Source organism: Crocodylus siamensis, chromosome 4 (assembly GCF_052110815.1).
Source record: "Crocodylus siamensis isolate JL-2025a chromosome 4, ASM5211081v1, whole genome shotgun sequence".
Lineage (NCBI taxonomy): Eukaryota > Metazoa > Chordata > Crocodylia > Crocodylidae > Crocodylus > Crocodylus siamensis.
Genome location: NC_143398.1, coordinates 206439887 through 206467201, shown reverse-complemented (window position 1 = coordinate 206467201; position 27315 = coordinate 206439887). Strand labels below are relative to the sequence as shown.

General features: G+C 42.8%; 1 protein-coding gene across 5 annotated transcripts in view; it reads left to right on the top strand.

The window, feature by feature from the left end:
• UBR3 (ubiquitin protein ligase E3 component n-recognin 3) overlaps positions 1–27315 on the top strand; it is a 261968-nt gene that overhangs the window by 53209 nt on the left and 181444 nt on the right. For all 5 annotated transcript variants that reach the window (XM_090045497.1, XM_090045496.1, XM_090045495.1 and 2 more), the window contains 11 exons: positions 7958–8186; positions 9798–9977; positions 10784–10917; positions 12946–13032; positions 13949–14014; positions 14127–14216; positions 17908–18036; positions 18123–18175; positions 19954–20087; positions 23593–23680; positions 26446–26585. In XM_090045497.1, coding sequence (XP_089901623.1) covers positions 7958–8186; positions 9798–9977; positions 10784–10917; positions 12946–13032; positions 13949–14014; positions 14127–14216; positions 17908–18036; positions 18123–18175; positions 19954–20087; positions 23593–23680; positions 26446–26585 — 1330 coding nt within the window. The remainder of the gene's footprint in view (positions 1–7957; positions 8187–9797; positions 9978–10783; positions 10918–12945; positions 13033–13948; positions 14015–14126; positions 14217–17907; positions 18037–18122; positions 18176–19953; positions 20088–23592; positions 23681–26445; positions 26586–27315) is intronic.

Sequence of the window (27315 nt, the reverse complement as noted above, 5' to 3'; positions counted from 1 at the left end):
GTGGGGCTGGGGGACTGTGTGTGGGGGTAAGGGGCATGAACAGGACTTGGGAGGCTGTGTGGGGGGCAGTGAGGGGCACTAACAGGGCTGGTGGGGGGGGCTTTAATTTTAATCACAGATCTTGGGTTTTTTATCAGAGAATTTGTCATTTTTTATTTTTTTTTTTAAACAGGGAAAACCAGGATCCCAGCTGGTGAGATAGTTGTCTTTCCTCTAGTTCAGTGGTTTTCAACCTGTAGTCTGCAGAGTATATCTAAGGGGCCTGCAAAATATGACAATGATTAGGGGTCTACCCAACTTGAGGATGCAGCTGGCCAATTTCATGGGCAGATCACAGGGCTGCTTGCTGTTTTCAAGTGCTTACCGTGGCTGGGACTACCCCATGCCTCTGGCCAAGGGATCCTGGTGGTTCTGTCCCTTGCTGCTGATTGGCTGTAAGGGATGTCCATCTTACGGCCCTGCCCCTCATCACTGATTGGTAGCGAGGGGTGAGGCTGCATGACAGGCAGCCCTTTCAGCCAGTCAGCAGTGAGGAGTGAGGGCGGCAGCCATCATGTGCTCCCATGTGTGCCAGCAGTCCCCCCTACCATCTTCCCCATGCCGTGAGGACTGCTGGCTCCCTTGAGGAGCCAGCATCTTATTTTCAGTACATTGGGTTTTTTTGTTGATTCCATCCCCCCCCGATTTTATGGACATTGCCCACTTTTGCGGGCAATGCTGGATTCCGCGTTTTCCATGAAATCATGATTTCGGTAGAATCCAAACTATGATCAGTCAAAAGTATGTGAATACATAACTTACAATTCAAAGGGGTCCTCATTCAAAACTTTTTTGGGGTCTGCAAATGAAACAAGGTTGAAAATCGCTGCTCTAACTACGCAGATGGTTGCCTTTGCAGACTTCCAGGACAAAGGAGGCAAATTGCTCAGGCTTTGCAAGTTCGTCTTAAGAGGGCCAAATAAGTTAGGTTTGTTTTGCATCAGTTTGCCCTTGGCAAAGTCAGCCTTTCTGTCAATAATGGGACTTGGCGAGGATCGTATGGCAGATGCTAGATATCTCAGCCCCAACCATGCAGGAGGGTGATAAGCATGATCAGATACCTTCTAGGCATGCAGGCTGCTTCTACACATATCCTATGCCTTCTTACCTTGTCGAGCATGTGCTGACAAGAAGTCAATACAGTTTTCTAGCACCTTGAAAGATAAGGAGCCAAAAGAGGCCATATTTTCTAGGAAAAAAGTTTTATTGCTCTGCAAGTCTGCAATTTCAGGTGGCTGGCTGCCAGCCTCATTTGGTTCAGCATGACATCAGTAGCAGGAACAGGTCACTGGAGCACTTGGCGGGTGGGACTTGAGCAAGAGTGTTCTATGAGCCTGCAGAGTACCCTGCCGCTATACAAAACTGATGGTTTTTGATACCATTTGATGGTCAAGGAACATGTATGTTAAGTGCATCACAGGCAATCACCAGTATGAAGATACCTGATTGAGTCACTCATCAGAAGTGAGAGCAAGGAGGTGGACTGAATCCTCTTCCCAACTCCAGCACACACATCCTAGACCTACAAAGACTATTGATGCTTTTGAATGTTCCCTACCCCAGCAACTGTACACTGCCTGCTAAAACCGCTGTCTAAAACTGTCTTGCCACCTTACAACTCTGTACTGATGTGGTTACCATGCTCAGTGTCTTACCTTTTTCCTTATCATAGCATGGCATTGGAGCTTATTGACCTCTTTACTGTGGGCTGGTGTAGACTGGATGACTAACTGTATGTTTTAGATTGCCTCAACATGTATTTTCCTAAAGCTCCTCATCCATTAAGAACAAATGGGGGTCATAGTGGGAAATTGGCAGGGGTCATAGTGGCGCCCTGGCACAGCTCTGTGAGCGCTCGTGGGCACTGACTAGGTACCAGAGGATTGGAAAAGGGCCAATGTGGTCCACATTTAAAAGAAGGGGAGAAAAGAGGACCCTGGCAATTACAGGCCAGTCAGTCTTACCTTGGTCCTCAGGAAGACCTTTGAGAAAATTATCAAGGAGTACATCTGCAAGGGCCCAGCAGGGGAGATAATGCTCAGGGGCAACCAGTATGGGTTCATGGAGGGCAGGTCCTGCCTGACAAACTGGGTTTCTTTTTATGATCAGGTCACAAAGTCCCTGGACGAGGGTGTCGGGGTGGATGTCTTCTTCCTGAACTTTAAGAATCCCTTTGACATGGTTTACCACCACATTCTCTTAAAAAAAAAAATGGGTGACTGCGGCATTGATGCCTACACGGTCAGATGGGTGGCAAATTGGCTAAATGGTTGCACCCAGAGAGTGGTGGTGGATGGGTTATTTTCGACTTGGAGGGATGTGGGCAGTGGAGTCCCCCAGGGCTCAGTCCTGTGGCCTGTACTGTTCAGCATCTTTTATCAGCGATCTGGATGTGGGTGTGGAATGCACGTTGTCCAAATTTGCTGACAACATCAAGTTGTGGGGTGAGGTGGGCACGCTGGAGGGGAGGGACAGAATCCAGCTAGATCTAGACAAATTACGGAGGTGGGCGGATGATAATAGGATGGAATCCAATGCAGACAAGTACAAGGTGCTGTATCTAGGGAGAAGGAACCAGCAACACATGTATAGGCTGGCGAACACCCTTCTTGTTAACACGATGGCAGAAAGGCATCTTTGAATCATTGTCGACTCCAGGATGAAGATGAGCCACCAATGTGAGGAAGCAGTCAGTAAGGCTAACCTCACCTCGTTGTGCATCTACAGATGCATCACAAGTAGGTCCAGGGAGGTGATCCTTCTTGCCCTCTATGTGACACTGGTCAGGCCACAGTTGGAGTATTGCATCCAGTTCTGGGCGCCGGACTTCAAGAGGGATGCAGCTAGCATTGAGAGGGTCTAGAGGAGGGCCACTCACATGGTCAGGGGGCAGCAGGGCAGGTCCTACGAAGAGAAGCTAAAGAAAGGGCCTGAACCTATTCAGCTTCCACAAGAGAAGACTGAAAGGGGATCTGGTGGCCGTTTACAAACTCGGCAGGGGGGACCAGAGGGAATTGGGGAAAGCTCTGTTTCCCCGGGCACCACCAGGGGTTACTAGGAATAACGGCCACAAATTGTTAAGAGAGAAGGTTCAGGGTGGACATCAGGAGACATTACAGTTAGGGCTGCCAGGCTCTGGAATGGGCTCTCAAGTGAGGTGGTGCTCTCTCCTACTTCGGGGGTCTTCAAGAGGAGGCTGGACAGATATTTGGCTGGGATGATATGCTCCCAGCACCTGTTCCTGCCTGGGGCAGAGGGTCGGACCTGATGATTTGTTTAGGTCCCTTCCGACCCTAAGTACTATGATTTCATAGATTTCATAGATTTCATAGACATTAGGGCTGGAAGGGACCTCGGGAGATCATCGATACTATGATTGGCAACTGTGGCCTGTGAGCCAAATCTGGCTTGCAGAACCATTTGATCGGACCCGTGATATGGGACTTTGATGACATTTGGCAGTGGGGAGTGAGCGTGTGTGCCACTGTGGCGGTGAATTCTGGTGGAGTTGGCAGGGTCATCTGCTAGGGGTGCACCGACATATTGGTTGGCTATCAGATCAGCAACAATAAAAAGAGAAATGACTATTGGCTTGTTTTGGTTGTTGTAGCCAATAATTATGGCTATGTGTCTGCAGCACCCTGGTGAGTGTGGTCTAGTCCTCCCACCCCATCGCCAGCCTGAGCCTGTGGCAGACTACAGGTCCTGGCAAGCAGCGGGAGGGGGAGGGTCACCAGGGAGTGGTCACAGGGCATACACTCAGCAACAAAGGGACCCTTACCAGCTCCTCCTGCTGCTGCTGTGGCAAGGCTGCTTGTGTAGCAGGGGCCTGAGTGCCAGGGCTGCTGTGGAGACAGGCTTGCGCACAGACAGCGTAAGCTTCCATGTGAGGGACATTGTGCTGTCCTGGGCACTGGCATCTTTGCAAAAGTGACTTCTCCCCGGCAGTTGCAGGGGCTCAGCTGTGTGGGGCCAGGTGGCACTGAGGCAGCAGTGTGCTCTGGGGCTCCAAATCTGCCCAGTGCCACTGTCTGCATGCGTGCTCCATCCACTCCATGCATTGACCTGGTATTGCATTACTTCCAGGACCGGTGCAAAAAAACAGGAAAAAAAAAAAAAAGATACTTACCTGGCAGGGGAAGCAGCGTGACCACGTAGGCGAGCTCCCCAAGGTAATTGTCTCTGATATGTCCTCCACAGGAGGTCTATATTGAGCAGATTCTTTTTGGTATTGGGTGGTGGAACTGGAGTGTGCTCCATCCACTCCATGCATTGACCTGGTATTCCAGTGCTTCCAGGACCGGTGCAAAAAACAGAAAAAAAAAAAAAAAAAGAGAGTCCACGCTGCCCACCCAGGCTGCGGAGGGAGCGCAGGGCTGTGGGTAGGAACTATGGGCTAAGGGGCGGTGTGTGTGGGAATAAGGTGGTCACCACTTTCCCCATTAAAGGCTGGAGCAGGTAGGAGGTGTGTATACGTGTTAAACGCAAACAAAAAACTGATCTATTTATGTCAGTAGTTTAAAATGCTTTGCACTATTACTAAATACTGGTTTTCGGATTGGCATCGGCTGATATAGTTGGTTAATCATTGGCTTTCGTCATTGGCCAAGAAAATCTTTAGCAGTGCACCCCTATCATCTACCTGCCTCCCACCTGTGTTGGGCCATTTTAACCTGCAACTGGAAAAGACTGCCTACCTCTGTTCTAAGGTTCTTCTTGGAAGTTAATTGAAGCCTCTTTGTGTCTTGCAGCAATATTAAAGAATCACAGTATGGTGAGAAATTGATTCTGATAAATATAAGGTACTTCAGGGCTGTAATAGAAATGTATGTGTGCTGAGCCTGAAATGTGGCTAAAATAGTGATTTGTGTTCACAGACCTGAAACCACAGTTTACTTAAATATAGCTCAAAGTGTCTAAAGTATAGTCCAGAAAAATTTAACATTTCCAGAAGGGATGGTTTAGGCCAGCTGGCTAAGATTTTGAATTGAAAAATTTCTTTAATTATTGACACAGTTTGCATTAACTCATCCTTTTTCACAGCTTTATAAATTTGAATTTAGAAATTATTTAAAACCTAGTTAACTGACCAAAAAAAAGTAAACAGTTTTCAGTATGGTGAAAGGTTAAGATGATGTGCCCCAAGGAGTCATACTAGAACTTACATTGTTAGCATGTTAATTATTGATCTGAAAAAAAGCAATTTAATAATGAGGAGGTAAAACTTTTAGATGACATGGTAGGCACTGAGAGACGTGGAAAAACGTGCTTTACTGGAAGCAGCAGCACACTACTTTGACCCAGCTCTGCAGTATTTGTATAGATCGGGCACTTTGACTTGGCTTTTTGTCACTTTTAAAGCTAGTTCAATCAGCTATTAGATAAAAGCACCAAAAAAATCCCCACTAAAGTGCCCAGTCTATGCAGATGTTGGGGAACCTGGGTGCAACTAACAAGGTGCCTCTTCTGGGCATGCGCTGGGCTTGACGTGGGAGTGCACCGAGTTTAAAATAAAGTCCCCCCCCACTTTTTTTCCCCCCCATGTCTGCAAGCAGTTAGTAATGTTTAAGATGGGAAAAGCTAAAGGAAGCACTGAAAGAATCCAAGGACAACACAGTAAAAGTATGGATGGGCAGTCATCACACCAAGTAAACTTCAGTGTTATCAGATAATATGCTGGAGTTCTGTGTAATCTGATATAATTTGCAGATAGTCCATTGCAAACTTTTTTTTTGTGCACAGAAGTAATCAAAAGCATGTATAATATTAGGGTGTGTAACTAACACAATACAATGGTATTAAACTTTTAATACTGCCATTGCATAAATCATTAGTTTGTGTGTACATTGATTGCTTTTCTCTTTCCTGATCACCAGGGATCCAGGTTTTCCATTTCCCATGGGAAAACCAAAGAAAACCATGGATTTCTCATTTTTATCAGAGAAAACACAGATTTTCCCTTTTAGAAGAGAAACCCGCGGATTTCCCCCTTTTGCAAAGAGCTCTGCAGGCTCGCTGAGTTCCAGCCTACAAGAGCTGTTTGTAAAAGGGGTGGGAAACTCTCAACCCTGCCAAGCTGCAAACCCTGAGTCCCTAATGCTGCGCTCCCCGCCCTGCTGCCCTCCCCCATGCCCTCTGGAGTACAGTGGGGCCATGCATGAAAGCTGCCTGCTGCTGCAAGCTCCAAGCTGCCCTGGCCACACTTCCTCTGTGTGCACCTGCCCTGCCCCCATGCTCCACACAGATCTGCGGGGGAATGGGTCCCCACTATCCCCCGGGACTGCATGCTGCCACTGAGAGCTGACCCCACCCAAGCCTGCAGGAGGCAAGCAGCAGGGGGGAGATGGCTTGTGCTCCTGCTGTAGCAGCCACTGCCTTCCATTAGGGGCAAGAGGCTGTGGACCTGGGTCCCTGGCCCCATTGCCCTGGCAGCTTGGGCCCCCTCCAGCAGGGCTGAAGGGCCATGGGGGGAAGTGAGGGACACCAATGGGGCTGTAGGGGGACATTTAATTTTAACCATGGATTTTGGGATTTTTATCAGAGAATTTGCAATTTTTTATCAGAGAATTTGTGATTTTTTTTTTTTTATCACAGAAAACAAAGATCCCTGCTGATCACCATATTTGGAAAAATATATAGGCTCCTGGTAGACATTAATATAATGGTGTGATCTGGATTAGAAGAAATTTATGCCCCACCCCAAAAATCACAAGTCCTGACATGAAAGATATTTATAGCAAGATGTATGATTTTTGGGATGGTGCATAAAATTCCTCAGATTTCAGTTATGCTACTGTGGACAGTGGTGCTGCCCCTAGCCTGATCGCAGGGACTGGGCAAGGGGAAACTATTTCCTGGACCTTGGGGCTGTTCTGGGCTGGTGTAGATAATTAGCTGATTGTTTCTGGTCACATTAATTGTGCCATAAATGTAATGTCTACCTTGTCTCATAAATGAAAAAGTTGGGATCCAGAGACATGGAAAACTATTTAGAGCACGGGTTGGCAACCCCCAGCATGCATGCCAGAGCATGGCATGCAAGGCCATTTTGCTCGGCATGCCACAGCTGGCCCGGGCTCCAGGCAGCTCCCACTGGCCATGGAGCCTGGGCTGCTCACAGCAGGCAGCAGGGAGGCTGCAAGCAACCCAGTTGGGTGGCTGCAAACAGCTGCACCGAGCCCTGAAGCCCTGGCCGGGCTCTGTGGAAGTGGCAGCTGCATGCATGGCTCGGGACACCAGAGCTGGGAACAGTTCAACCGTGACCCCTTGCTTGCTGTACACTCTGGCCTATACGTGCCACTGCTACCACCACAGAGCCAGTGCTAGAGCTCTGGATCCCAGTGCAGCTATTTGCAACCTCCCAGCTGCCTGCTATAGTTGACTTGGGCTCTGGGCAGCTGCAGCAGGTGACGGGAAGGCTGGAAACAGTTGCACTGGGGTCCGGAGACCCAGCACTGATTCTGTGGTGGCAGTGGCTGCATACGCACCTCAGTGCATGGTAGGGAAAGAGCTGGGGCAGTGCAACAACAGCCTTTTCCCCACCATCTCCCTGGAAGCATGTGTGCATCTGCCACCAGTAATGAGGATCAGGCCCCTTGTGGCTCTCCCACTGTCTGCCTCTGGCATGGCAAGTGAAGGTGTGGTTCGAGATTGGGTGTTTTTGGCACTCCAGCCAAAAATGTTGCTGACTCCTGATTGAGAGGCATATAAAACCTTTTCTTTTGAAGAGAAGTATCTGACTCTGGTGACTGCCAGAGACAAGGTATTAGATCAGATGGATTTGTCTTGACCATTGTGATGTTTCTCTACTGTTGGAAGAGATCATAAGCGGAGAATTGAACTATAGTAGGAAAATGTAACTTTGCAGTATACAACAATACTACAATTCTAAAGTTCTTTCTATTTCTGTGATTTGCAGATTGCTTTTACTAAAACTTTTGTTCAGCATTATGCATTTATTATGAAAACACTGAAGAAAAGCCATGAATCAGACACAATGTCAAACAGAATTGTGCATATCAGCGTTCAGTTATTCAGCAATGAAGAATTAGCACGTCAAGTGACAGAAGAATGTCAGCTGCTGGATATTATGGTCACTGTTCTTTTATACATGATGGAAAGTTGCCTTATTAAAAGCGAGTTGCAAGGTAAGTTGAAATTTTGTTTTGCTGAATTTCAAATAAGTGACTTATTACAAGAAGTTTTATTGAATTTTTAGAATTGTTCAGGAGGTAGCTCCATACTGTGGTGGCTACATCTCAGACAATTCTGAAAGTTTAAGAGTAGTTTTACCCAGCATTTTATCCTGGTTTTTTTTTATAGTACTCGTACAATGTAAAACACAGGGTTTCCTCTCAGAGTATCTATAGCACTTTTGAATGAGAAATACTATAGGCTAATTAAGATTTTATTTGTTAAGCAGAATATTTTTTTGGAGTCATGTAACATCACAAGCTTTCCAAATTGTTCTAATTTCCCTTTCTTGTCAGGTGCATGCAGCACATGTACTGACATAGCTATCAACATAATTATCTGATTACGCTCTCAGGAAGAAGCCAGCCTGCTATAGGAGGAAATCATCTTTCTCGGTTGCTTATCATTTTGCACTTGCTTTTAGGCGGCCATTGACATGACGGCCAAGAGCCACATTAAACTGGCAAAAAACATCACTACATGTGTCTTTGGATGTTCTTTTTCTGTCTGTTAGTATTCATCTGGAATAACAACCAGCAGAAGTTGGTGCTGGAAGTTGTTTCCCATGAACATTTCATCCTTTGTGTTTGGGGCCTTTTTTGATAATGAAATAATGAAGAAATTGCTTTCTTGTTTACTAGGAGCCCTCAGAATTGTCTCTAGAGTGCAGGGGAAGTGACTTTATTTTTTATATTTCTATATTGAAAAGGAAATTGGGTTTTTCATCTTACCTTAGACCTGGGAAGACTGACTGCCCTGTCAGATGAGGATGGCAATGCTCCATTATGTCCTCTCTCCAGGCTGAAGCTGCTAATGTGCCTGTTATATATTACAGTTCAGCTGGCACATATAAAGCATCTGTGATTTACAATAGACGTAGTTGTTACCAATATGAAGTGCTATCATTTGGTATCTTTACAGCACCAAGAATTTTCACAAGGTGCCTACTTGTGATGACAGCATATCTTGGGAGACAAGGCATTCATGTTTCTCCATTTTTAGATGAGTGGCTAATTTAAAGGCCTAGCCCTGAAATGCCTTTACCATATTTAAGCATAATGAAATCATATAATTATTTTTTGTCCTTGCGGAGGAAATAGATTTTGTAGGACACCAAACTGGTGAAAGCGTACGTTTCTGAAGACAGACCAAACAGCTCAGTTGGTTGGCATTGGAGACCCAGCTCCAAACAGCTAGGTGCTTATACCATTCATCTCAGATGTAGGAGGCTGAGGCTGAAGTCCTTGATCTGAACCTGGATCTCCTCTAGTCTGAATGCAGAACCTGGATCTCCTGTAGTGTGTTATAGTCTTATTACCTATTTTCTTTTGAATGAGATCTGTCTCATTTCCCCTGCTGCTGTTCAGATTCAGATCTCAAGTATATGGGACTTATGTACTTCAAGAAGGGCATTCACATGGATGGTAATCCCCTGCAGAATTGCAGTTACTATGTAGAACGGGTCTTTACTTTCATAAACTGCATGCTTTAACAGTTGTTGATTTTCAATTGCCATGTCTTATACAATGTTATGTGTGATTTTTAAAATCTTTTTTTAAATCTAGATGAAGAAAACAGTTTACATGTAGTAGTCAACTGTGGGGAAGCACTACTGAAAAATAATACATACTGGCCACTTGTTAGTGATTTTATTAATATACTTTCGCACCAGAGTGTAGCTAAGAAATTCTTGGAAGATCATGGCCTGTTAGTAACGTGGATGAATTTTGTATCATTCTTTCAAGGTACGTAGCTTTTAGCTTTCTTATTTAGTGATGATAAACTGTTTTTTGAAATATATCTAATTTTAAATCTCATTTTCTGTAGTACCATCTTTGAATTTTTTGTGTAATCTTTGCTTTAGCATACATCATTGCATATAAATATTTACTCCATTAGTATTTTCATTATTAATCTATTACACATTTCTGGAAATGTGGATAGAGACTTCCAGAAATTAAAATCATAGTCACTGGACATTTTTTTCCAGTAGCTCTCTGGTCTATTAGGATTGGACACAAGAGGGGGTTGTACAACATACAATGAACTCTCAAGAAGTTGTACCAGCAGCACAAATGTTTATTTTGATAAAATTGGTGAAATTCTAAATTCAGTTTGGTGCATTCAGGCTTTCCCTTCTATTCACTGTGGTTTAGAACCTTTGAAAAAAAATCCTGCCTGATTTCATAGTGGCCACTGTTATACGGAGATCTAAAACTTTGTAGTCTCTTTGATTTTTTGGAGTTCAGACTGAGAGAGGGCCCAGTCCTGGTCAGTGTCCATTCCCAGTGTGGGCAGGAGAGTAGTTAGCTCATGTCCTTCAGCCATGATTCTGATTTCTTTCTAGTCAAATCTCAAGGCTTCTGCTCATTCTTCATCCTTAATCTTGTTTGGTATTTAAAGGCACAGTTGATCATCATTTGTAATTTACTGCATGGGTGTTTTTTCCCTGGTTAGCAATGTGGGCATATATGAATAATTAAAAAAAAATACTGTTTCATTTAGCCATAGTCAAATCTGCTGTTGCATAAATTTGCTTAAATCATTCAAGGTATGAATTTAAATAAACGAGAACTAAATGAGCATGTGGAGTTTGAGTCACAGACCTACTATGCTGCGTTTGCTGCTGAACTGGAAGCCTGTGCCCAGCCAATGTGGGGACTCTTATCTCATTGCAAAGTTAGGGTAAGACTGATTTCTTTCTTTATTGGTCAGAAAACCCCTGTTTAGCTCTCCTTTTTGTAGTCTCAATGATTTTTACAGATACTTACATGTGTATCCTTCCAGTGTCATTTTCTGGAGTTGATTAAAATACAATGAACAATATAGTGTTTTGTTAAAGGTAATTTTTATTTGAAGAGTAGTCCATGGAAGATGATTATGCCTGTCTTGTCTACATTGTTTTCTACACAATTGCTTGCCTAGGGAAATGTCTTCAGATCTTCATTGGAAAGATATTTGAACCAAACGGGCAAAGAGCTTTTGCATAAAAGTGGTTTTTGGCTTTCTTTATCCAAGGTTTTTTCAGTCCAAGTTACTCAGCTGGAGCACTCACTACACATTTTTCAGTAGGCTATATCATCCGTATCATTTCAGGATTGAAATGTCCTAACAATTTGGGATTTATTTCTTGAATACTTGTTGTGTAGAGTTGCTGTGCAATTAGATTTCTTTATTTTGTGGTAGTTTGAGGCTTTTTTATGTCAAGTAGCTTAAACTAAACAAAACAAATTTTCTTTGTTTCTGTGTTTGGGAACAAGACACCAAAGTGCCAAAGTAGTTAGATATCTAGATTATTAACAACATGAGGTGAAGGTTCTTGTTTTATGCTGTTAGTCCTCTAATTACAACACAATTAATAGGTTACTGCTTGTCAAACAATATTGAATTGCAAAAGGTGGAAATCTTCATTTTAGAGGAATAATTGTAACGTGAACACACGTGTATGTTTGTCTCCTTTTTATGATGAAAAATAAAAAAATATTAATATTTGGCAGTATTTAAATAAGGTATGTAGGTGCAGTGTCTTTTAGATAGTAACATCTGAATGGAAATGTGCACTTAAAGGTCTGTGTTATTAATAGTTTATTGCAGCAACGTTAATCAGGCAATTGATAAAGTGATATTTCTGAAAGTTATACTGCTTGTTTTTTCTATTCTCACATGTTACTTATTCCACTCCTTTTGAATGATAATCTTAATTTTGGTTCATTAGTTCTGAAGAAAACAATTTAACTTAAACCATTTCAGTATGAGAGTTTGTTATACATGGAGTATTTCTACTTATGTTTATTCTCAAGGAACAAATTTACTCAAGTCTTTCCAGTTGTCATTGCACTGATGCTGGCTGCACTGTATTTCATACACATTAAGTTTACTAAACTCTAGAGACAGTAGGAAAAAAAAAGAAGGGTCTATTAGCTAGTTATTCCTGTCAGGATCTGTGCATGGAAGGGTCATTAGTGTGTACAGCTCCATATTTTTATGCTTAACCAAATTAATATAGTAACCAACCTTAAGTCACAAAGACCACATTGTATCCTAAGAATTGCCAAGAAGCTTAAATATCTGAACTGAAATTTGTAATTGAAGATTGAGATTAGCTATTTACACTGTAGGATGATAAATGTTTAGTTGATCTATATAGAAAAAAAGAGATGGGGAAAAGATTTTAAAGGGGTCCTAGAAGCTGAAGACCAGCATATCTTACTTCAGTTAGATAAATTGTTGGAAATATTAAAGTGAAAATTATAAAGCTTCAAGATGAAAGTAATAAATAAGGACATCCCAACATGGCAGCTCAGAGCAGGTCTAGATAAAGCAAGAGCAAAAACATTTTGATATATTAATGCTAGAGCTCCCACCATTGGTAATCTGGAGAAAGTCTCAGTATGAAAGTACTGTAGCTACCAGGAGTAAATAACTGAAATATACTAATTTTCTGTAATGGGAAGAGAGTTTTTTAAATAAAAAGAACAAGATTATATATATATTTATTAAGATTAAATATGTATTATATATTTTTAAATAAGATGAACAAGATTCCATGTTTTTGTCATGTCTTAATGTTATGAACAGAGGCTAATGCAAAAATCTGGTTAATAAACTGTCACACATTGTCTTGAGCTATGTCCACTATTGTATTAATGGCACCAATATTCAAAATTATTTTGAATTATGTGGAACAATGTGCAATGACCTCTCTCATTGCAGGAGACACAAGAATACACAAGAAATGTTGTTAGGTACTGCCTTGAGGCACTCCAAGACTGGTTTGATGCCATCAACTTTGTAGATGAGGTATGTATCCTTAATAAATATATAAAGATTACCATAAAAACCCAGCAATAAAAACCAAAACCAAACAAAAAAGCAAGCAACCAAACAAAGGTAGAAAAACAAAAATTTAATGTGAAATATTTTACTTGAGAGAAAATTATCAGTACACTAATTAATAGTGTAATTTATCTTGTTAAAAACAATACAACTCTTGTTAAAGGCATTGTAATTCATAACTATGGTGTTATATCTGATTTAAGAACTTAACTCTACCAATTTTAAATGTACTTTTACTCAAGCCATGAATCCATAAAAGCTTTCTTGTGTGGTAGAAAGGCTGTAACAGTGATAATGCAAAGCAATCTGTACTCCAGGTTTCACTTGAAATACTAGTGTGGTGGGTAGTTTTGATGCATTGGCCCAGATTGCTTCACTTAAATTTGGGGCGGTGATTCTCTTGGCACCTCGGGGTGTCTTGAGATCCTTTCAGGTGTACAGCAGGGTGCCACATAATGTTAGTGCTGTTAGGTGTGCAAACTTGATTTATAAGATAAACTGAGAAATATCAACTAGGAATTCACAGTATTGAAAAGCATTCTGCCCTGTTGTGTGCTTTTTGAGTTCTTTGCAATAGAGGAATTGATTTATTATTCTTCTGTATTAAAAAAATGAAAACTAAAAAATGGCATTTTCTGAAGGCTGCCATGAGTCCAGTGAGCCGTGCTTCAAGTCTAAAAAAGGTTGAGAACCACTTGTCTGGGGTATGACTTGATAAGGGGAGATGAGCCTTTAGCAAGGGAGTGCTACAATTACCAAGTGGGAAAATCTATTAATGATGGGGATATGCTCAAGTATAATGACGGTGACAGAGGCAGTGTGTGATGTATGCATTTTTTTTTTGTAAACAATGGTCATATACATTGTGTTTTCTTTGCAGCCAGCTCCCAACCAGGTTACTTTTCATTTGCCACTACATCGCTACTTTGCAATGTTTTTGAGTAAGGTAAGCTTATGACTAATTTTTACAAGGTTCGGTATTGTCTTTTTTAAAATATGAAAATGTGGGTTTTTTTTTTTAATATTCTCAGTAAAATATGTATCTATTTTGTTTGTAGGCTGTCAAATGCCAAGAATTAGATCTGGATTCTATTTTACCAGATCAGGAGATGCTGATGAAACTAATGATTCATCCACTTCAGATTCAGGTATTCTGCCAGGCTTCTGTCTTGGGTTTCATAGGGTAGGGTCTGAAGGGACCTGAGCGGATCATCAAGTTGGACCCCCTGCCATAGGCAGGAAAGAATGCTGGGATCAAACGACCCTGGCTAGGTGATTATCCAGCCTCCTTTTGAAGATCCCAGGGTAGGAGCCAGCACCACTTCCCTTGGAAGTTGGTTCCAGATCCTAGCCGCCCTGAATGTGTGCTTCCTGATGCCTAGTCTGAACCTACTCTCAGTCAACTTGTGGCGAACAGGGACTCTCCTGTTCCCCACTGGTCCCCCATGACAGCCACCAGATCCCCTCTCAGCCTGCTCTTGTGGAGGTTGAACAGGTTTAGGTCCCGTAGCCTCTCCTCGTAGGGCCTGCCCTGCTGCCCCCTCATCATGTGGATGGCCCTCCTCTGGACCCTCTCAATTCTTTCCACATCCCTCCTAAAGTGCAGCGCCCAGAACTGAATGCAGTACTCCAGCTGCTGCCTGACCAGCATCACATAGATGGGGAGGATCACCTCCTTGGACCTGCTCGTGATGCATCTGTGGATGCATGACAAGGTGCGGTTAGCTTTCCTGACTTCGTCCCTACATTGGCGGCTCCATGTTCATCTTGGAATCAATAATGACTCCAAGATCCTTTTCTGCCTCTGTGCTGACAAGAAGGGAGCTCCCCAGCCTGTAGGTATGCCACTGGTTCTTCTTTCCTAGGTGCAGTACCTTGCACTTGTCAGTATTGAATCCCATCCTATTCTCATTCGCCCACCTCTCTAACCTGTCCAGGTCCAGCTGTATTCAGTCCCTCCCTTCTAGTGTGCCCACCTTTCCCCACATCTTAGTATTATCCGCAAATTTGAACAAGGTGCTTTTCACCCCCTCGTCCGAGTTGCTGATGAAGATGTTGAACAGTGCGGGCCCAAAGACTCCACTGCCCATGTTCCTCTAAGTCGAAAATGACCTGTCCACCACCACTCTATGGGTGCGGCCCTCCAGCCAATTTGTGACCCATCTGACTGTGTAGGCATTGATGTCACAGTTACTTAATTTTTCAACGAGAATGGGGTGAGAGATGGTGTCAAAGGCCTTCCTAAAGTCCAGAAAGACTATGTCCACCACGACACCTGCGTCTAAGGATTTCGTGACCTGGTTGTAGAAGGCAACCAGGTTGGTCTGACACGACCTGTCTCTAATGAACCCATGTTGGTTGCCCCTAAGCGTAATCTCCCCTGCTGGCCCCTCACAGATGTGCTCCTGGATAATTTTCTCAAAGAGCTTCCCTAGGACCAAGGTAAGACTAACAGGCCTATAGTTTCCTGGGTCTTCCTTTCTCCCTTTTTTGAAAATGGGAACCACATTGGGCCTTTTCCAGTCCTCTGGCACTTGGCCAGAGTACCATGAGTGCTCGCAAAGCTGTGCCATGGGTCCCGCAATGACCTCTGCCAATTCCCTCAGCACCCTGGGGTGGAGATCATCTAGACCTGCTGATTTGAACACGTCCAGCCCCATCAGAAGTTCCCTGACTATGTCCTCCCTGACCCTAGGCCTGGCTGTGCCTCTCCTGAGTTCATCTGGAATCCCAGTGTGGGGGATGTCCCAGTCCCTGCTCAGAAACATGGAGGCAAAGAATTTGTTAAAGAGGTCAGCTTTACCATCTGGTGCATTCACCAAATTGCCAAACGTGTCCTGCAGGGGTCCCGGTACCTTCTTTTTACCAGCTGTGTATTTAAAACAGGACTTGTTATCTCTGATCCGGGTTGTTAGTCCCAGTTCCGTGTCCGCCTTAGCCTTCCTAACAGCCCCCCTACAATCTCGAGCAATTGGAGCATCCTCCTTGATGATGGCCTCTCCCTTCCATTGGGTGTACACCTCCTTTTAAACTTTCAGATGTTTCTGAATGCCTTTGGTTAGCCATGGGGGTTTTTGAGCACTCTTGTCCCCTTTGAATCGTGTTGGGACTGTCACCCTTTGGGCTTGGAGGATTGTCTCCTTAAGGAACAGCCACTCGTCTTGGACTCCCAACTCCCCTATCCTCCGGGACTTCAGTGCCTCCTGGACTAATCTCCTTAACTCATTGAAATCGGCCCTCTTGAAGTCAAGGGCTGCTGCCTTGCTGCACGCCTTTGACACCCTGCTGTAAATAGCGAATTACAGTAGGCGATGATTGCTATCGCCCAGGTGGTCGAGAACCCGCATTCCCCTCACCAGGTCGTTGCCTGTGGCCAGGACCAGGTCCAGCAAGGCATTTCTCCTGGTGGGACTGTGCACCTCCTAGGTTAGGTGGAGGGTCCTGTATCTCGGCTAGGAACCTATGTGAGTGGTCAGACCTGGCTGACTGCTCCTCCCAGCAGATGTCTGGGTAGTTTAGGTCACCCATGATGACCATGTCCCTTGACTTAACTGCCTCCGCAAGCTGACCTGAGAATTCCCAGTCCAGCTCTTCCCCCTGGTTGGGTGGTCGATAGTAGACACCCACCATTAAGTCCCTTTCCCCCCGACCCTCTTGTATTCTAACCCAGAGCACTTCTCTGCCCCTCCTCTGACCCAGTGCTGTTTGCTGAGGACATGTATTGCTCGAGCGCAACATCCCCATCTTTCCTCCCCATTCTATCTCGGCTGTACAGTGTGTAGCCCTTGATGTTTACTGCCCAATCATGGTTTAGTTGCACAATATAATAAAGAGCTAACCTGTACCTCATAATGTAAGTATATTTAAGTATACAGTAAGTGGAAGACAACATCATTGTGGAATGTAAGGAAAAAATAGGTGAGAGCATAGGTTTATCATAGACTAAATAATTAGATTATACTGATTTGACTGATATAGATTATAGTGATTTGACAGATTACATGAACCAACATTTTTTCTTCAGTTGCCAAGGAGTTTGTGTGATACTGTCAAGATTGTAAAATAAGCCTAGATGGTTTATCTCTCTTGAGAAGTACACTCAGAATCAGGATCACATTTGACATTTATGCAGATTTATGCAATTGATGTTCATATGTACAAATTAAGCTTGTGGCAATAATGCAAAGACCTGGCTGAGAACTTTTTATTCCTTAGCTGCTTTTATAATCCATATAGCAACACCAATTTTTGCTGAAGTTAGAAAGAAAGAAAGAGAAAAAGTTGATTAGTCATTGACCGCTTATTTAATATGCATGCCCCGTTTTTAAAGTACTTTTACAGGACGTAGAATCGTGGAGTACTCTGGTCTGAAAGCATGGTATCAGTGTTACAGACCTGTGTGTGGTATTTCCTTTTCCAGCAGGGAAAGTAAATAACTACTAAAGTGGAACATAAGAATCTTAATTTAGGTAGGATATCTTGCTAACATGTCTTGCATAACTTGCAAAAATACCAGAATATTGTTTTAATAATCCAAGCCTTATGTTTCATTCAGCACTATATTTTAATATGACGCTTAGTGTATAAATTTATTACTGCCCTAGGAAGAAGAATGCCATATATCGGTACAAACTAAATCTATTTAAGTATTTAGGTGTGGTTTTTATATGGTTTTCATCCAATATTTGATGTATTTCATCCCTACTTATATTGAGGTATGAGGGATAACTAGTTGCTGCTGCCCTGAGACACAGCTGCCATTTGTCCAAATACATGAATTTCCTTGAACTGTTTGCGAATATGTGTTTCACCTATCCTTTTTATGTTATTTTATATTAGGCAAGCCTTTCTGAAATCCACAGTAACATGTGGGTAAGGAATGGTCTACAAATTAAAGGACAAGCAATGACTTATGTGCAGTCTCATTTTTGTAATTCAATGATTGATCCTGATATCTACTTATTACAGGTAAGTTATACTTTTTGTGACCCCAGGTACTCTTTACCAGAGCATGGTCAACCAATGAATGTCATTAATGTATTCTCATTTTACAGGTCTGTGCTTCTAGGCTTGACCCAGATTACTTTATTTCATCAGTTTTTGAAAGGTAAGTTGAAAGACAGGATGAACACTATTGTTTGGTGCTTCACCAATTACTAACTAAAATTATATAGCAGGGAGAGGTGCGTACCTACTAAATTCCTTCTCATGCCACAGTTTTCCTTGAATACTCCAGTGAGGTGGCTTCATTTGTCCTCCTTTTCACTCTAGACTGGCTTTGAATTTACTCTCTAAGGCAGTGCTTCCCAAACTTACCTTCAATGTGACCCCATTTATGATCCCATTTTCTCAGCATGGCTCCTCACTCCCAACCCACAGCCCCCCACAACCCCACATGCCCCTCACTCCCCACCAACAGCCTGTTGGTCTGCTGGTGCTCTTCTGCCCATCACTAGGTGCTCCAGGGCCAGGTCCCACAGTTCCCTAGTCCCTCTCTCTCCCTCCTTGCCAGCAGCGCCTAAGCCCTGCCTGCCACCCATGGGAGGCAGTGGCTGCTGTGCCTGGAACAGAGTGCAGAGCCCGGCTTCCCCCCTACACTTACCCCATCCCTTCTTCTCCACCGTAGCCAGCACTGCTGGAGTGGAGCCCTTGCGGGGGGGGGGCAGGGGGTGGATGCAGGCTACCTGCTACAGGCTTGGGGCTCCCCACCCAGCTGCCCTCCTCCCAGGGGCTCCACAGCCCAGTGGACTGGACCCAGCACAGGAAGGAGAGAGCACCATGCCACCTTGACTGCCAAGTTGAGGTGCCCCCTACTCATCTGGCAGCAGTGTGGGCACAACTCCATGCTGGTGCCGTGGCTCACCTTGGCAGCATGGTGGTGTGGCACTCCCTCCCACAGTGGGTCCCACCCATTGAGCCATAGAGGCAACTCCTAGGCCGTAGGGGGAGCTGGTCTGGCCCAGCTGCTGCCTTGTAGCCCACGGGGCATGGAAAATCTCAGGGAGCATGGTTATTGTGACCCACTCCACTGATGCTGCGACCCCATTTGGGGTCATGACCCACAGTTTGGGAACAGTCTCTCTATGGTGCTTATTCTCAACCAAAGTCTATGTCACCTAGGGTGCCTTGAGAAGGTTACCGGAAAGTTACACCGCATTAATGCTGTTAGTCATACAGATGGGATTCATGAGATAAACCGAGAGTTTTCAAATAGGAATTCATAGCGTTAAAAACATTCTGATCTGTTGTTTTCTTTCTGAGTTCTTTGCAACAGAAAAACTATTCTATTATTTTTCTGTAGTAAAAACATGAGCGAAAACCAAGAGCTAACATTTTTTGAGGGGTTCCTTGAGTGTAATGAGGGGTACATCAAATCAAAAAAAGTTGAAAACCACTGCTCTCTAAGGTGTGCATTATGTTTATGAAACTATAGAGCTGAATCTTCTGTGAATCTCTGGTGTATATTGCATGGCCCAGTGTGCAAACACTTAGGAAGAATGAATAGAGCCGAATCACAGGCAGTCTGCTTGGTTCTGTTGAATGAAGGAAAAGTAGGATATGAAAGTAGGCCGTTTGATGTTTGTTTTTTTTAATATTCAATTGATATAAATGCTAGGCATTTTTGTATATGGAGTGAGTTATAACTATAATCCCTTCTGGATGTAGCAAAATAAGAGTGCTTTTTCTATTAAAAAACAACTTTCATTTCATGGCTTGTATCTAATTAAATTGTATTACTTTTATTTTATTTTGTATTTGTTTAAGGCCTGATCCTGACTGCTACTTCAATAGAAGTAGGTAGTTGCACATATTCAGTACCCCAGCATCAGGCTCTCAATATTGAAGGATCCAGTCAGTTGTTTAACTTGGTTCCATTTTCTCTAGATTCAAGGTGGTGGATCTGTTAACAATGGCATCACAACATCAGAATACAGTTCTTGATTCAGAGCATGAGAGATCTATGTTGGAAGGAGCCTTAACTTTTCTTGTCCTTCTTTTAAGTCTTCGCTTACATTTAGGTAAGAATCACAGTTATTTAGATACATATATTACTGTAACATGGCATTTCTAAGCATTTGGTTTCCAATCTTTCAGCATTTAATAGCTACCCTGTAGCAATACAGGTAGAACCTATTAATTAAATCATTTTTAATTTGGTTTCAGTTTCAGCAATTACTTCAACTTAAGGATAGAAATGGAATATAAATTACAATCCAGTCAGTTCTTTTCTATGATTGAAATAAATGTTTGGACTTGTTACGTACATGCATTGGGTACAGATTAAAGCTTGGATATGCATACCAATTGAATAAAAAAAATCAGTACTTTTTAGTTGTAATGACTATTTATGACTGAACTGCTTTTCCTTTCGTGACTTTCACCTTCCTTTATTAACTACATGTATTTGTATTGTTTAATGGAAAATACTGGGTTTCTGATATTTGTATCCACTTAAGCCAAGTGCTGTTGAATGCTGAACATCTGTACTCCAATCAGCCGTATGTTGCTGTATATTGTTTCTGCGGTGCTCCAAGGCGGTGGTGATGACAGCGGAGGGAGTGGCAGGACAGCCTGGGTATGGGCTCTGGGCAGCTGCAACAAGAAGCACCCAGCAGCAGTGGGGGATGGGAGCGGGTGGTGCTTGAGCAGCAATTTCTGCCCATCCGCCACTCCTGCTGCCTCTGCTCAGTGTGGGTGGGAGGTCCGGAGCAGGCACAGGACAAGATGGGTTAGGGCGGTGTTCTGGTTCCAGCTGCTCCGGAGCTGGTCTGCTCTGCTGGGCTGAGACTGGAGCAGGCCAGAGTTGGAGCTGTGTGTATGGGTCCCTGCCAGTACCATGGGGCCAGTGGCGGTGGCAGCCAGAAGGAGCTTCTGCCATTGCCTGAGCTGCCTAGAAAGGCGGGGCAGGCCAGGGGCTGAGTTCTGTTGGTGGTGGTGTGTGGGCTGTTGTGGGGATGGGGCGTGGGGAGCAGTGCTGTGGCAGCTCCCCAGAACTGCCTGCATGGCCCATGAACAAAATAATTGGCTGCTCCTGGTCTAGCTCCATCTTCTTTTGAGCCCCCCTTCAGGTAGTTAAAGGCTTCAATTAAATCCCTCCTCAGACATCTCTTTTCTAGACTAAATAAGCCTAGGGCCCTCAGTCTTTTCTCACAAATCATGTTCCTCAGCCCAATCACCATTTTTGTCACCCTCTGCTGGACTCTCTTCAATTCTTACATGCTTTCTGTAGTGAGAGGCCCAAAACTGAACACAGTACTCCAGATGTGGCCTCCCCAATGCTGAATAGAGAGGAGTAATCACTGCCTTTGACCTACTGGCAACACACCTACTAATGCAGCCCACTATGCCATTAGCCTTCTTGGCAACAAGGGTACACTATTAGCTCATATTCAACTTCGTCTCCACTGTATCCCCCAGGTCCTTTTCTGCAGAGCTGCTGCCCATTCAGTCATCCCCCAGCCTGTACTGGTGCGTGGGATTGTTCTGTCCTAAGTGCAGGACTCTGCACTTGTCCTTGTCAAACCTCATGAGATTCCTTTTGGCCCGATCCTCCAATTTGTTTAGGTTACTTTGAATCTGTACCCTACCCTCCAGCATATCTACTACTCCCCCCACCCCCACTTCCTCCCTCACCACCATAGCCTTGATCTGCTCCCCCCACACTCCTTCCCTCCCCTCTCTTCTTCCACCTCATCAGACTTACCAGCTGCATGCAGCTCTCCAAGCTACCTGGCTGTGTTCCTCGCTCCCTACATGCTGCGTTGTGGCACATGCACAGGGCATGCATTGGCCAAATTATTGGCCACATCAGACCGATTTTTGATGCAGCCAATTTTCTTTATATCAGTGCTTATCGAATATTGGACTGATGTATTGGTGCTCCTCTGTATACTACATCCACTCGTCTCCCCGTGTCCACAAAGCCAGTCAACTTATTGTAGAAGGCAATCAGATTGGTCCGGCATGACTTGCCCTTAGTGAATCCATACTGCCTGTTCTTAATTACCTTCTCTTCCTCCAAGTGCTTAGAAATGGATTCCTTGAGGATCTGCGTCACGATTTTTCCAGGGACTATGGTGAGGCTGACTGGTTTGTAGTTCCCTGGATCCTCCTTTTTCCCTTTCTTAAATATGGGCACTACGATTGCTTTTTTCCAATCATCTGGGACCTCTCCTGATTGCCATGAGTTTTCAAAAATGATGTGCAGTGGCTCTGCAGTCTCATCAGCCAACTCCCTCAGCACCCTTGGGTGCATCCCATCCAGCCCCATATGTCCATCTTTTCTAAATAGTCCCTAATCCGTTCTTTCACCACTGAGGGCTGCTCACCACCTCCCCAAGCTGTGCTCCCCAGTGCAGTAGTCTGGGAACTGACCTTGCCCGTGAAGACTGAGATAAAGAAGGCCTTGAACACTTGAGCTTTTTCTTCATCCTCTGTCACAAGATTGTCTCCCCCATTCAGTAAGGGACCCACACTTTCCCTGATCCTCCTCTTGCTACCAGCATACTTGTAGAAACCCTTCTTGTTACCCTTCACATCCCTTGCTAGCTGCAACTCCAATTGTGCTTTGGCCTTCCTGACTTCATCCTTACATACCCGAGCAGTGCTCTTATACTCCTCCCTAGTTATTTGTCCAGGTTTCCACTTCTTATCAGCTTTGTTTTTGTGCTTTAGTTTACTGAAGAGTTCCCTGCTGAGCCAAGCTGGTCTTTTACCATACTTACTAGTCTTCCTGCACGTCAGGATGGTTTTTTTCTGCACTCTCAGTAAGGCCTCTTTAAAGTAGAGGCAGCTCTCCTGGACTCCTCTTCCGCCCAGACTGGCTTCCCAGGAAATCCTGCCCATGAGTTCCCTGAGTGAGTTGAAGTCTGCTTTTCTGAAGTTCAGGGTCCTTACTCTGCTGCTCTCCATCCTTCCTTTCCTCAGGATCCTGAACTCAAGTTTGTTTCTTTGTTTTTGATGCATCGTCTTCTCAAACTACAAAGCATTCCACATTCCACAGTTGTTAGTTCTTATATGTTGTGATTCTGTAAATATGCATACTACTTTTGCATAAAGTTCATGGGTACTTATGAGATTTGATCCTGTGATTACTACAAATCTTGATTAGTGTGATTACTGATTCATCCTATTCTGTTTTGTTGAGCTTTGTTTGTTACCATATTTTGTGACACTTTGAAAAAGTTGCTGTGTGTTACGTGTTCAGTGGGCTGTTTTCCAAACAGCACCTATATGGTGATAATTCAATGAACAGTTATTACAAAACTTTTTAGAACAATTTTTAAATAAATCTATTAAGTTTTAGATACCTTAGAAATAGAAAAAACAATGAAAATGTCTACAGTTTAAGCTTAGAAATTACTTATTTATTTACCTATTTATTTATTTGAATATCAAATTGTTGAGCCTTACATTTCTAGTTAAATTTTAGTAAGTTAAAACATTACCTATGTAATTAAATAAAACATTTACCTGTATCTACTTTTTTCCCTCAGATACTTAATTTTATTTTTATTGTTTTAGGAATGACTGATGACGAGATCCTCAGAGCAGAGATGGTTGCCCAACTTTGTATGAATGACAGGACTCATAGCTCATTACTAGATCTCATATCCTTGGCATCCATTAACAAATTTAAACTTGATTTATGTAATTGACAATAATAGCCTTGTTTTTAGAGCTGTGCAAAGATAACATAGATTTGTGGTGTTCTTTTGAAACCGTGAAATTCTCTCATAGTACTGCAGTCTTCCTTGCTAGCGCATGGGAAAATAAGTTGTGAAACTTTGCAATAATTTTTAGATGTTTTCAATATAAAATATTGCATTTATTTACAAAACCTCTCTTAAAATGAAAACAAAACAGACAGAGCCTTTGGATTTGAGGCAAGGATTGTGTCAACTTATCTGTTTGTTTAGAATGTCGGAAAATGGGGGCTTCTGGGTTGGAACTTCTGGCCTTGGATACACATTTATTTCTAGCACTACAAAGCTGTCCAGGATCTGTGAGTACTGCTGTAATGCCCAAAGATGACATGACAGTTCTCCTGCTCTTAGCTTTTGATTTAAAGATTAAAGATAGAAAACCGGAATCAAATTTTAAAATCCCCTGGGACTTGAGTGGGACACTATATATTTGGTTACGTTAAAAAAACTTTACACGAAGAATGAACTCCATGCTGCATTTCTAGAATATAGTGCGTTTCCTTTGTTCAGATAGCTAAAAAACAAACAATAAAAAACCTGTTATTTGTTGGTTGTTTTACTATTACCTTTCCAAGACCTCAGTCTACTTAATACTTTGCATGCAAGTAAGATGGATGTGTTTGCTGCGCTAAAGAATAATACAATCTAATTGTAGACATTGCCTCTCTGTGCCTTAGGCCTCTCTATAGCTTACAGGTATTATGCAATTAACTGGTTAATAGTACAGTTACCTGGAGAGGAGCCACATGTGCAAAGTAGCCATCAAAATAAAAAGCTTCGACTAGCTGTAAATTTATACCTAAAAAATGTGTATTATCTTTGTAGCTCTTGAGCTTTAATTTGCATGTGTAGCAGGGTTTCCCCCATTAGCTGACAGGGCTCCCAGCTCCAGAGATACACAAACCCCCCGGCCTTTGAGATTGAGGCAGCTTCAATCCTGAGGGCTCAGGGGTGTGGGAAACCCATGGACACTGGGGATATCTGGTCCCAAAGGTTTCCTGCACTGCCAGGGTGGGGAGATCACTGCAGCGGCGATCCTCCTGCCCTGGGGGTTTCATGCATCAGGGGATGGGAATTTCCCTGCTTTGGGGTTGCTTTGATTATACCCCTGCAGCTGGGAGCACCTCAACTGGAGTGTATGAGGCTTTCAACTGTGGGAGCTTGCAAGGGGAAGCCTGAGGTAGGGCTTCCTCTTGCACTGGCAATAAGGCACAATGGGATTTAATGGCAATCCTACAATTGCACCTCCTGCCATGCATGTGTGAATCATGCATTAGATTAAATTGCTTCTTTACCTGCATGTGTAGAGGGGGCCTTAGTTATCCTGTCTATAAAATGGGCAGTATGCGTCTCTTCTGATATCAACCTTCCTTGTTAACAGACTCACTGTCTGCTGATAAAAGCACTATTCTAAGAGCTAGGAATTATTTAATTATTTATTATTATTTTACACAGGCAAAAGTTAAAGATGGGAAGGCTTGATTGAATTTTACAACAATAAAAGATGTGAAACTAAGCTGAAATGATTGAATCATTTTTAATCTAATTTTTTGTCACTCTTCCAGATTAATTTCTAGTTCTAATCCACCTCCATTGCTGTACAGACAATTTTTAAGCAAAATTTACAGGTTTCTCTCTTTCTGCATTTTTCAGGCACTCTGTTCCCTACTTTTCTTTCACATAAATTGTAAATCATCTCCTTCAACATCCTTTATTTGAGGCCTTAGCACAAATGGGCATTTATGTTTTATTGTATGCTTAAAAGAGAACCATCAGGATATCTTTTTCTGTCTTTCTCTAGTTGTGCTTCATCAGCATTCCGCTTTGTGGCTTTTAATGCCAAATTTCAATCTTCCATCCCTCCCATCCCTCTTGATTCATGGGACAGATCAGCCATTTGGTTAGTCAGCTTGCATGTCTCAGTTTTTTCTTAAATCTTATGCCTACTGCTTGATAGACCAAATAAGTGGTTAGTTAAAACAAAACAGCTAAAGCAGAGCTGCCCTTATGATTTCTGGAGCTGCTGAAAGAGGGTGATCAGCAAATGAGGTTTTTTTTTCTCCTGGGACCAATACCAGAAAATGAGATATGGTCAATCTAGGTAAAAAAACTTGCAGGGAGCTTTAGAATTCAGTCATCTGTAGCTTAGCTCTTGTTTAGTCCTAAACACAAAATATATGGTTACTATTATTACTAGTAAAACAAAAGTGATAATCATCACCTGAATGTGCAAGAATGTATATAAAGAAATCTCCGAACTTTGTTTTGTATACATTTCTAATCAGTAGTGTGAGGTTGCTTGTAGTTTTTCCTTCTGGAAACTTCCTGTGACCTTAGCAGTATCAAGATAGGAAAGTTTAACAATATATTTATGACTATTTGTAGTTGCCTATATTTTTAGTATGGAACTTCTTAATAAGCACATGACAGTTGGAGCAGTGTAAGTGAATTAGAATTATACCCAAAATGTTTGATAGAGTTCAGCAAGACATGTCATTGCTGTGGAACTGCTTTGGAATACAGACCCCTTGTGGTAGAAATGAAGCATTGTGAAAATTCAGCCTCCTAGATACAAATTTATTAAAATATTAGATAAAATGATATGCTGTGCTTCTGCTAGTAAATAGTCCTTAATAGCAATTTGTTGCTTTTCTTAACCTAACAATCACATTCCAGAAAACCCAAATCCCAAAAGTGGCATTATTCCAGGAAGTTTAAGCTTTGAATCAGTGTTGTCAGCTGTGGCTGATTTTAAAGCTCCTGTTTTTGAACCTGGAGGTTCCATGCAACAAGGAATGTATACTCCTAAAGGTAAGTTGGCATTGTGTATGTATTAAGAAATGTAGAGGTTAAGATACTTACCAGCTAAAAGAAAATGATTTATCCCCCTTTGTTTCTGCTTTCTCATAATTCTCTCGCAAACATTTCATGGAGTCAGCCTTGATGTAGGATGAGTTTTTGTTTGTTGACCAACCATAAGCCCCAATAAGCCAAAGGTTAGCTGTGTTATCAGAAGCCAGTGCTAAAATTAGATACAGAAATGTTGTTAATTGCAATGTACTGATCTGCACACTGTATGATTCGGATGTAAAAAAAATTAGTCTCTTTAATGAAGATTTTAATAGCCATGTGCCCTATTGATGTCTTATATTATCAAAATGTCATTATTTTTACTTTTGTGGCTTTCAAGATAAATGAGCAAACTATGCCTGGAGATGCTTTTTTGGTCTTTTAAGTCTTTTAAGATTACAGTTTCCAAATTACCAAGTAAACAGTCTGCAGTGACTGTCTTGGTCACTAGTGGGAGTTAATGAGATTCTACTATAGAAGCTTGTTCTGGACATTCTAATGCACTGGATTTGGAACAATAGATAGGTTTAAAATATATATTCAAGAAGGTGAATGCAGTTTTGTTGTAATATACTGCAATTCTATTGTCAGACCAATTATTTCTCTTCTGAAACATGGTGTGCTTTTCAATTGTTTCATAGATTTCATAGAGGTTAGGGCTGGAAGGGACCCTGAAGATCATAAAGTCCAG